The following is an 11,575-nucleotide window of genomic DNA, read 5'->3' as shown; positions in this document are numbered from 1 at the left end:
ATTGTTACCAAACTGACATTTTCAGTCATGCATTTAATGTTAGGCAGTGCAGAGTTGTGAAAAATTAACACAATTCTCTTTTAAATATCCTCTTTCCTTGCTGTCTTTCATTGTTTAACATTAACAGTAACTCATAATCATTCACATTACATCTTTCCTCACCCCTTGTGTTTTCATGTTTGATATCTACATTTTAGGGTGAAAATAAAGCATATACACACATCAGTTAGTTGTGCCAAATCATGACACTATGTGAACATCAAAAACATTCATTTAAATATGATTGACAATTTCAAATACTGTCTGTAAACATATTATTTTTAGATACTGTAAAATGTGCTTACTAATGTTCCACTCAGAGGTAACCATATAGCTTTCATGCAAATACTGACAATCGCATAACAATATGTAGTTAGGTACAGCTCCTAAGAAACAAACTACCTTTCACAGTTTCATTTTGACACAAAATCTGTTTAAATGAAGGTTTCCTTCAAACAGCAGATTATATTTATACATATTTTTGTCTTTTCTATCACAATACTGTGACTCCTTTGAGGCACGCATGAACAAATAGAAATGGTGCCAGTGCAAAAGAAGACTGGAGGCATATTAGTATACATAAATTCACACAGACAAGTACAATCAATGCTGAGACGGGATATCTCCATCTGACAGCATCACCATGGTAAATACGATAGTAGATAGTGTTTATAAAACAATGCTACAATGAAAGAATTTATGAAAGAATCTGCATTTTTCTTTTTTTCCCCCCATTAATAAGACAACTTTGTGGAACTGCATCATATTAAATGAAGTCTATTTTCAGGACATCCAACAGAGGTATTATTAATACCAACCGAATCCCTGTCTCCTGTGAGCAAACTCTACAGGGCCAGCTACAAACCAATTCTGACGATCACACACAGGTCTTTTGCATGAGAGGATATACAGTGTCAGGCTTCATTACGTATTGATCCTCTTCTGGTCAGCAGCAGATCAGAATAGCATCCCAACCCCTAGTGAACCTGTGAGCTTCAGCTGGCAGCAAGTAACTCTGAATATTACCACTGCTGTCGCTGCTGGGAGGATGCACGGAGGCTGGAGCCAGAAACAGCAAAGTCACGCCAGAGCCGTCACCGCTAGAGATGAGCGGCCTAGAGGAGCGAACACTTGAAGAATTTTATCCTTTTCGACTTCTTCTCCGTGATCTTGACTGGTTTGCTTGATCCATTGTTGTCATTCTATCAAGAAAAGATGTTATAGTAGAGAAAATGTAATAAATAAAGTAGGGCTTCACATTAAGTGTAACACCTGTCTATTTGTATGTTTAGTTCCTGCATTAGATTCATATCAACACAGCAAACAAACAGTTATGAAACAGGCTATAAGAAATAAAAAGATGTTATGTTTATTGCAGTACTATTAATGAACTGTTATTGATTAAAACATTTGTTTTTCATTAATAGAGTGCTCATACTATGAGAAACATATACTGTAGTATAAGCCTCTTTACAACTAAGAGCACAGTCCAGGTACAAACATCCACCTATCAGAGGGTGAAATACAAGCACTCGCTACTGCTTACGATGCATATTTGCTGAGTGAAGGATCGTTGAAAGCAACCTAGATGAGCATGTCATCATTTTTATCAGCTCCTCTGATCTAAAAAATGGCAGCTTGACAGTAAGAAGACTGATTCAAGAGACTACAGTGTAAAATCCCATTTTTTAAAAGTTACACCATCCTCAGTGTAATCTATAATACACAATCATTTAATCACTTACTGTCTTTGAGCTCAGATTATGTAATATGTCTCTCCCCATGTTATAAAAAGCCTGGAATGACAAAAAAAACATGTTAATTTTACATATTTATTGGCCATGTCACATGGTTCTTTCCAGGTTAAAAAAAAATAGCTTACCTCTTCCACATTTAGGCTAGACTTTGCACTTGTTTCCAAGAACTTAACTCCATAATCAATAGCCAGCTGAGTGAGATAAAAAAAAAAATAATAATAATGTTAGTGTGTCACACAACATGTAGATCTTTTTAATTTGTTTGGGACTACTTCTTAGTCATGACTGGAAACTCACTTTTTCCCCTCTGTCTTTGGACACCTGTCTCCTGTCAGCCATGTCACATTTGTTACCCAGTACCATCTTCTCCACATCAGACGAGGCATGCTGGGAGTTAAAAGACTCATTATGCAAGGTTGTGCATATGTAGGCAAATTATCGGACAGCAATTTGAACCAAATATAAACCCATTGTATGTGAAAAATACGTTTACTTCTACAAGTTCAATTCAGTGCTCACCTCTTCAATGTTTCTAATCCAATTTTTTATGTTTTCGAAGGACTTTTCATTGCAGATGTCATAGACCAACATAATGCCCTGTGAAGAAAAACAATCCTCCGCATTAACACTAATTCAGATAATTTGATTTGTAAGATAAACCCATAGAGGAGGTGCAGGCTGAAGTGCGAACATACCATTGCTCCTCTGTAGTAAGCTGTGGTAATGGTGCGAAACCTCTCCTGCCCTGCAGTGTCCCTAAAAACATTGAATAAGTGCAGACTGGTGTTACACTCAGATTTTTTTGAAAGAAAGACAAAAAGATTTTAAATAAAACTTACCAAATTTGAAGTTTGACTCTCTTTCCATCCAGCTCTATTGTTCTGATTTTGAAGTCTATTCCTACATTAGAATAAACAAGCACAGACAGAGGTTGATGCTTACTGCATTGATAAGCTACATGTATATTATAAAACATGTTGCTCGTCATGATTAACATGCACCACAAACCGGGCACCTCAGCAATACACAATATGCCCTTTGCGGCAAAATAACTTTTTAATAGACTGTTAATCTTATATCAAGTTTTAGGATGACATCATTCAATGTCACAGGACAAATAGCTGCTGCAGCATCCCGTGGAGCTCAATGGAGGACATAACAATATTTTAGCTATTCTAAATGGAAAAAAAGGTCTTGTGTTTCAAAAAGGTTTCAAAAGGTCGAAAATCATGAGTACAGTTTTTGATCTTATTTCGTATTTAACCTCTGATGCCTATACATGAGCCATCAAGGACAGGTGATCATTATAATGAGTATCTCCCATTGTCTTCCTCTCGTGCAGCTACTGTCGCTTTAAACAATATGGGTCTGTGAAATATAAGAACATATAAATAGTCCTTTATGTTGACCAACCACCGTGCAATGCCGCAAAGCACATTCGGTAATAAGAGCATGCATTATGTCAGATGTGTCTTATGGGGCGGCAGCAGGGTACTCACCTATTGTGGATATGAAGGTGGTGTTGAAGGAGTCCTCGCTGAATCTGAACAGCAGACATGTCTTGCCGACTCCACTGTCTCCGATTAGCAAGAGCTTGAATAAATAATCGTACGTTTTCGCCATTGGACACAGTGTAGACTCCAACGTTTTGCTAATAATAGGCCGTATCGAGCCGGGGTCCCCCGTCTGGAAATCCTCAGCTGTCTGTAGGAGACTGGCAGCCGACCGGTGCCGCGGAGAGTGTCGTCACTTTCTGCTTTGCATTGTGGTCAATGCAGTTTAAAGGGATGAAGGTCGAGGACTCGCTTTACGTGTATTTTTGGTTTGTTTTTGTTTTAACAATCACTGTATATATGAATGGACAAAATACAAACATTGCGGTCGGTCTAATATGTCATTGAATATTTCAGTATATTTTTGATCAATTTGATCAAAAAATGTCAAAAACATTAGCCTACCAGATAATTGTGGGGTTCTTAGTGGTCCAACGATCGTTATAGGTCTAGGTACCTCCAGTCATAGAGTTCAAGTCACACGTAAACACATTATACTGTATCATTTAACTGCAACAAACAAACATAGGTGCCAGACTTTTTTTTCTTAATTTAAGTAGATTATAGTTAAGAAAATGACCACAATGTTCAAAAGGCAATATTGCAATCGGATTGCAAATCATCTCTATTTTCTAAAACATATTATTATTATGTTTTACACTATCACATTAAATGACACGCTCGTGTATTTTAACACATCCTGTTTACATCCAGTTCAACAACAGATCCTGGATCTGCTCAACTCTGTCTCTGTGTTACCAGCAGCCTACGTGTGCGTAGGACAGCAGAGCTTAGCAGTGAACATGCCTGTGAGTTATAGGGTTTTTCTGGGGTCCTTTCTTTTAGTGAATATACAGTGTCGTTAACTGTCGATGCTTGTTGTTGTCGAGTCCCCGCGGTCGCGCGGTGCCGTTGTGTTCGTGGTCCGAAACCTCGGAGTTGTGTTATTGAGACGTCGCAGCACGTGGAGCGAAAGTTAGCTAACATCATGGCGTTAGCCTGTCTGGCGCGCCGGGCGGCGACTACTTGCTGGAACGCAACTGTATCAAACGTGTTAAATAGAGCCAAGAAACAGTCTTAACAATGACGTGTATATTCATTCACACAAGGCGGTTACCGGATGCGATATACAAACACGAAGACAAATGAACTATATTTGTATTTGAAAAACTTCAGCCTGAGTTGTCGGTAATAATGTTTAGCCTGTGTCCATGGCGAGTTATTGCTAAAACGTCAGCTAGTTAGCTAACATTTTAATTTATTTGGCATTTTCTGTCATACAAACGCTGGATTTAATGACACACTTTTAGACTCGACATTACATTCTCCAACACAGGAGTAATGTTATTAAAACATTTAATTAGCTTGTTCGTTGTTTTGACTTATTTGACGAAGCATGGTTCGGGTTAATTTCCAAAAATCTGTCAGTCAAAATAAAAGTCACTTATGAAATATATATTTATTGTAGCTGGCCAGAGACCTCCTTCATCCTTCAATTGACCTTCAGAGGAGACAACATAAAAAGAAAAGACTCGTCCAGAGTCCTAACTCCTACTTTATGGACGTGAAGTGCCCAGGTACAGTGAATTGTTCCTAAATGTTGCATGAACAAAAATAGATGTGTGTGTGTGTTGGAGGGAGGGGGGGGTCACACATTGGCTCATGTTTGCAGTCCATCTTTTATATCACATTGCATTCATTCATGACAACTTCAGTTGAGTGAATTTAGAACCACAAACATGTCTCTATTGTTTGATCAGTTACATTATGTTTCTTTGCAGGCTGCTATAAGATCACCACAGTGTTCAGCCATGCACAGACCGTGGTGCTCTGTGTGGGATGTGCAACAGTGTTGTGCCAGTCAAGTGGAGGAAAGGCCAGACTGACAGAGGGTAAAACGTCCCAAAAACCATTGCTAGATAAATTATTTTATAGATGTACATGTCTGTTTTAAGTAGAAGGCTGCCTCACTCTTTTATTTTTGCTTTACAGGGTGCTCTTTCAGGAGGAAGCAACACTAAAAAAGGATTGCAAACAATGTCTGTAACTAAGCCATGCTGTTGATAAATCCCCCCACAAATTACAACACAGTTGTGCATTCACCATTGGCAGGTTCTGTCACTGTACAGATGTCCAACTTTTATGATACATTTATAAACCATGGAGCAACAATTTTAAAATAAAGATTTTAAAAAATCTCTCTAATGTAATAAAGACATGTTGTAAAATTTGAAGCATTCTGGGATTTTTATTGAGAAATAAACAAAACCGTTTGTCACAATTGAAATTACCTTCACAGAAAGCATAGATTTAGTCCTTTGGGCTTCTGAAAATATGTGCCATAGATTTCTTAGGAAACACAGATATAAAAAACATGGATCTTAAATACCGAACATATAGGACGGTGAGCCAAAATACAGTTTTGATAAACTTAGGGAGCACAAATGAAAAGTGTAATGAGTACTCCACTTGCATATTATGGAACTGGAGAGTTGCTCAAAACTGTTTTAAACCTAATGTTACTTATTTGTATTATATTACTCTGAAAAACAGAACTTAAAAGTTTGTTCACAAAAAACAACAAAAAAACCCACATGCTCTACAACATATATGTTTTATGATTACTGTGTCTGACATTGCACTCCGCTTCTGGGACCCTCCTCATCTTCCTCATAAGCTTCCCCACTGGCACGTCCCTGTGTTCGCACATCCACCTCACTGAGTTGCACCTCCTCCATGTCGTCTGTAATCATCAAGTCCTCCCTGGGAGGAAGCAGTCTTTCCAGCTGGAACACAAGATGCTCTGGAAGCCAGCCATTCTCCGGAAATTCCACCTGTTGGATGAATTACAATTAGTTTAAATTAAAGAATTTAAATTCAGCGTTTTGTTTCACTGGTGAGGTGTTTTGTGTTCCTTACTTTGAAATTAATGAAAAGATGTCCCTTTTCAAAAGGCTCCTTGTAAATTGGCATCCCTTCATTCTGAACACATTTGAGGTCACCGTGCTTGATTACTTCACCTGTTGATGAAAAAATAAATGAAACACATTTGTTGACAAGATGATAATCACAAATATAGTCTACCAGACAAGGGAGCACTGGGGACCAGCTAATCTCCATCAATTACCTGGCAGTGAGCTAATGATGAGCACTCTGTCGTCTAACGTTTGAATAGTCTTCTTGAAACCACACAGAGCCTCAGCAAGTTTGATGTCCATCTTCATTGTCAAATTATGGTCTTTTCTCTGGAACACGGGGTGCTCCTCCTGATCCAGAACAATGATTACATCCCCAGGCTCCAATCCAGGTTCCTGGTCGCCTTCTCCAGTGAATGTGATTTTCTGACCATCTCTCATACCTGCAGAGCACATTTATCTTAAGTTTAGTTTGCACTGCAAACATTTACCCTACCAACTACAATATCAAATAGAATATGAGTATTTGATGGTGGAAATAACATACCTTTGTCAATGTGAACTTCAAGAATTTTCTTCTTGCGTTCTACTTTGCGTCCATTGCAGGTCTTGCAGCGGTCTTTAGAGTTAAATTTCTCACCCTGTCCCTGGCAGTCGGCACACATGCTTTGGATCTGCTGTATCATGCCTGGCCCAATCTGTTGCACCTTGATTTGAACTCCTCTTCCTTTGCAAGTTGAGCACTTCTCCATGGCACCTTTCTTACCACCATAACCTGCATCAAAAAGGATACTGTAATTTATTAAAACGTAGGGAAAAAAAAAATTGCATTGAATATGAGATTCAAAAAAACAAAACACTACGAACCTTCACATTTTTCACAAATTACACTCTTTTGAAGGCCAAGCTTCCTGGTGCTGCCTTTGTACATCTCACCCAGTGTAACACTAAGCTGATGGACAACATTCTTTCCTACAAGAAAGGCACATATATATATATATATATATATATATATAAGAAGTTAAACAGTTTTGTAAGCTGTGGGTATTCATAGTCTGCTGCTAGAGTACTTAAATCCCACCTCTTCTTTCTCTCTGCATCCTTCCTCCGCCTCCAAAGAACATGTTGAACATGTCCATTGGGGAAGTTCCTGTACTCATGCCTCCCTCTTTGATTGCTTGTTCTCCTCCATGGTCATACAGGTCTCTCTTCTCTGGATTTGAAAGCACTTCATAGGCTTGAGATATAAGCTTAAACTGTGGTAATAAAAAACAAAAGAACATTAAGTTTTTGATAACAAGCCTGCATCTAAAAGTTTTCATAAACAATGCATCACTCGACCATCATTTCTAGTAAGTGCCAATAAGCAATTAAGTAAAATATAGATATATAGAGACTATTTCAATATTTATGGTGTACATTATAAGATTATGTAACAATAATGACACCAAATGTGCAGATGGCTCGTTTCTGTAATGCGTCACGTTCTTCCCAAATTTATCGTCCTAATGAACCCTGAAATATTAAAATGGTCTCTAAATGGACAGTGAAGAGCCACTTCCTTTTATTGTAATTTCACAACTTCTTGACATGCTCGATGCACTTCAACCAGTGTACTACATATATACACTTCATGTACATATAACCACTGCACATATTTTGCATTTTTACACTTTCTTTATGGCTTATATTCTCTTAAATTAAACAAGCAGTTCTGTTGTATATATATATATATTGAGTATTTTTCAAACCTAATATTTATGTGTCTAAGTAAATTTGCTTGCTGCTGCTACAAACAAATTGCCCCTTGGGAATGAATGAAGTATCCATCCATTCATCCATCCATCCATCCACCTAAACAGAGGAGCTCATTCCAGAAAGTTCCAGTAGGGTAATTCAACAAGGCGTGCAGTGTAAAATTAGAAAGGGCGTCCCTGACGTCCATGAAGGGCCGCAGGGACACACGCAGAGACACACTTAACGTTAACTGTCTGCAACTAGCGCCCACTTACCTTCTCTCCTTCATTGGGATTCTTGTCGGGGTGATATTTCAGTGCTAGTTTTCTGTAAGCTTTTTTGAGCTCATCCTGTGTGGCTTTGGGACCGACACCCAGGAGGTCGTAGTAGCCGGTTTCGTGAACCATGGTGGCAACCTGAAACACAATCAAGCGGATACACATCAGCGTTGTGTAGATCCAATGCGACAATCCGCGTAGTCAGAGTGAGCTAACCTACATGACAAACATCTGATATCAACGTTAGCTAACGACGGTAATACTCGGCAACTAGCTAAAGGACGTCCGCTAAAATGGTTACCAATAATAATAATAACAGTAGCTGCTGGATATAATACAGTTCACGCTTCCCACGGATAACGCGACGACACGTTATATAGCCGCTGGCAGCAGCACGTGGACATTCAATGTAAATTCCTCGCAACGATACAACGATCGTTAAATTACGAGCCAACGTTAAACTCGAGCTTGAATGAAACCGCTCGCATTTATTAGCTAGCGGTGTAGTTAAAGAGCTGCTCCAGTCACCGCGTCGTGTACTTACTTTCAAGTTGATATTCAAATTCTAGCTTTCGCTCGAGTTTCGCTGTGGACGGAAGATGGCTGGTTCTTATAAAGGCTCTACAGCGCAGAACTTTCTGGAGAGCTGCGAGAAGAGTGGCCGGAAGTGTCGTTAGACCTGTGAGAGGGTGGTGGGGGGTGGGGGGTCTCTCTCTCTCTCTCTCTCTCTCTCTCTCCCTATCTCTCAGACTATTGAGAGATAGGGAGAGAGAGATTGAGCGAGAGACTGCTGAGAGAGAGAGAGAGAGAGAGAGAGAGAGAGAGAGAGAGAGAGAGAGAGAGAGAGAGAGAGAGAGAGAGAGAGAGAGAGAGAGAGAGAGAGAGAGAGAGAGAGAGAGAGAGAGAGAGAGAGAGAGAGACCACTGAGAGATAGGGAGGGAGAGGGAGAGAGAATGCTGAGAGAAAGGGGAGAGACAGATTATAGAAGTTTCCTTGGTGTAGTGATGTCGTAAGTGTGCCAAAGGCTACTCAGATCCTTTAACTGTATTATTGATGCATTAATGTGCATCACTTTATGTTGCAGCTGAGGAAGTTGGGGCAGATACATCAGCACTATAGTATCTATATTATGTAAGTAAAGTGTGAATACCACACAATTGTACTTAAATACAGTAAAATTGCTCAAATTGAGTATACTTGATTTTATATTCCTCCAGGGTCATATACTTGTAAAGCATTTCACATAAAACAGTGGGATACTTAACAGACTTTAATTTGATCAAAAGTCAGTCCCGATTGTAAATTTGAATGAAGTACACGTATACATAGACGGTATTTCCATTATGAAAACAGAAGCTTTTTACACTAGTTGAATTTTGTAAAGTTCCTCTCTTGAGCAAATGAAGTGGATTAATCCCACATTAGGAGATCTATAACATATACAGTGCAGAACTGTTTCTGATGAGCAGGTAGAGGATCAACTTGAGCTACAAGGCAATTTAGTCTCATTTACAGACTTTTTGTGTTTCAGATCAGACAAAATGTCAATAAAAATGATATTTGTATGAAGGGAGAGTTGACAGTCTTTCAGCTTTCATTGAACACATTCTGTCAAACAAAGGAGGTCTTAGCTCTGACAAAAGCCTGACATTGTGTATGTTAAACCACAAAGCTGAAAGTTAAACCCATGTGATGAAATGAAAGCCTATTTGCCACAATGTGAGGTGGAGGGTTTCCTCTTCAGAAGTGTTTGCAAAATTAAGTTTTAGTTAAATAATTATCAAATGTAAGAAAATCTGGGCCAAACCAAACGAAATATGTAAACACATTTTTAAAAGACAGAATGTTATATTGATAATCAACTTTATAATTAAAAGCTATTCCTCCTCACTCTAGCTGCGCTTGGCCTGTCTTGCTGTCAGATGTTTTTCGGCACAAAATGGTCAACGTAACCTTTGATGAGTCAGGCAAAATAAGCTTTTGGGGAAGCAAAATTGTCATGGGTTTCCTCAATATGGAAGACAAAACAAAAGATGCCTTAATAAAAGAAGGATGGCTGCATTCTGGAGATATGGGGAAGATTTATTTTACATTACATGGAGAAGAAAATAATGTGAGCAAATTAAGCTATTTTCAGAAGATGGCTCTTCTTGGATCACCATTCTCACATTCTGTTCATGTCCATATTGATCTGACCAGAACATGCAGCTCTATTATCCGTGTTATGAGTCATGTAATGTCAGCGTGCCCTGTCGCTCTCTTCATTCAGAGGTGATTATCACAGCTGGAGGGGAGAATGTCCCCGTTCCCCTCGAGGAAGCTGTGAAAAAGGAGCTACCTATCATCAGTAATGCCATGCTCATTGAGGACAAGAGAGCTAGTCAATGCTTTTAACACTAAAGGTAATGCCTTATTATCCAGGTAATGGAAAATGATTTGCTGCATTCGTGACATTAACTATATCTCTTGTGAGGTCATGTGATATAACTGTATCTTTGTGAATAAGCCATTTACGGACATACATTAACATTTATTTGTAGTTTTATTTTATTGTTCTAGTTTTATAGTTGTATAGTTTTTTTGGGAGAGATTTGTAACAAACCAGGGGGTATGAGGTGAAGCAATTAAAGTAAATGGTTTAACAAATTACTGCAATTATCATGATTTATGTAGAAATATGTATGACCCTATAACTCTGTGTTCCAGTGTTGTAGCAACACAGGAACCATGGAGCCAACAGAGGAGCTGAGCATGGAGACCATGCAAGCAGCCAAGGTGTCTGACGTCATCGGGGGAAAGGACAAAGAAGTAACCAGCTGAGTTAACGCAACAGCCCCCGCTAATGCCCAAGTGGACTATTCCTTAGAAAAGACTTCTGTTTCTCGAGCGCTGGGTAGGTTTGGCGGAATATGGATCAATAGACATTGTTAGGTACTCAATAGATTATTCTCTTCAAAGCCATGCAATTTTAAAGAACTGTAGCAAACTTAATGCTCATTATATTGTTGTCAGGTTTCTAGTCCCACAATCAAGCACTGTGGCCCTCTCGTGTTGGAGACAAGAAACTTGACTCTTAATAGAGGCTGGCTTTGGCCTCTATTAAGAGTCAGGTTCCTACAGAACGACTGTTACTATGAAAATCACATCACATATGTCATCATCATTCTTGTGGGCATGCATGGAATTGAATCATCTTAAAAATAATACAGGAACCAAATTGTATTTCCTAGTGAGAACATCATTTTGATAAATCTTCTCTTTGGCAGAAATATTTCTGATTCCTATTAGTTTCTAGT

General features: G+C 38.8%; 3 protein-coding genes across 4 annotated transcripts; 1 reads left to right on the top strand and 2 right to left on the bottom strand.

Annotated features, from left to right (window-relative positions):
- Positions 1 to 13: 13 nt before the first annotated feature.
- LOC137804012 (ras-related protein Rab-8B-like) lies at positions 14 to 3,829 on the bottom strand. Its single transcript, XM_068602934.1, has 9 exons — positions 3,755 to 3,829; positions 3,296 to 3,552; positions 2,636 to 2,696; positions 2,492 to 2,552; positions 2,316 to 2,393; positions 2,094 to 2,183; positions 1,922 to 1,987; positions 1,785 to 1,835; positions 14 to 1,241 (listed from the first exon to the last, which is right to left on the bottom strand). The coding sequence occupies exons 2-9, from the start codon at positions 3,417 to 3,419 to the stop codon at positions 1,155 to 1,157; spliced, it is 618 nt and encodes a 205-aa protein (XP_068459035.1). The 5' UTR covers positions 3,420 to 3,552; positions 3,755 to 3,829; the 3' UTR covers positions 14 to 1,154.
- Positions 3,830 to 4,065: 236 nt separating this feature from the next.
- Positions 4,066 to 5,583, top strand: rps27l (ribosomal protein S27 like). Its single transcript, XM_068602935.1, has 4 exons — positions 4,066 to 4,158; positions 4,818 to 4,926; positions 5,131 to 5,241; positions 5,342 to 5,583. The coding sequence occupies exons 1-4, from the start codon at positions 4,153 to 4,155 to the stop codon at positions 5,368 to 5,370; spliced, it is 255 nt and encodes an 84-aa protein (XP_068459036.1). The 5' UTR covers positions 4,066 to 4,152; the 3' UTR covers positions 5,371 to 5,583.
- A 361-nt stretch (positions 5,584 to 5,944) lies between these two features.
- dnaja (DnaJ heat shock protein family (Hsp40) member A) lies at positions 5,945 to 8,973 on the bottom strand. Of its 2 annotated transcripts, none has more exons than XM_068602932.1 (8): positions 8,824 to 8,973; positions 8,277 to 8,417; positions 7,346 to 7,520; positions 7,132 to 7,236; positions 6,812 to 7,039; positions 6,477 to 6,707; positions 6,269 to 6,369; positions 5,945 to 6,183 (listed from the first exon to the last, which is right to left on the bottom strand). In XM_068602932.1, exons 2-8 carry the CDS (start codon positions 8,406 to 8,408, stop codon positions 5,971 to 5,973), a joined length of 1,185 nt encoding a protein of 394 aa, XP_068459033.1. In that variant the 5' UTR covers positions 8,409 to 8,417; positions 8,824 to 8,973; the 3' UTR covers positions 5,945 to 5,970. The 2 variants fall into 2 exon arrangements, with proteins under 2 accessions (XP_068459033.1, XP_068459034.1); XM_068602933.1 differs by lacking the exon at positions 8,824 to 8,973 and adding an exon at positions 8,500 to 8,785.
- Positions 8,974 to 11,575: the final 2,602 nt, after the last annotated feature.

The sequence above is a fragment of the Clinocottus analis genome, unplaced genomic scaffold (assembly GCF_023055335.1).
Source record: "Clinocottus analis isolate CAN_PGR_092001 unplaced genomic scaffold, fCliAna1.0.p SCAF_6, whole genome shotgun sequence".
NCBI classification, from domain to species: domain Eukaryota; kingdom Metazoa; phylum Chordata; class Actinopteri; order Perciformes; family Cottidae; genus Clinocottus; species Clinocottus analis.
The sequence above is the reverse complement of the archived record's forward strand: the minus strand, read 5'-3'. Positions and strand labels throughout refer to the sequence as shown.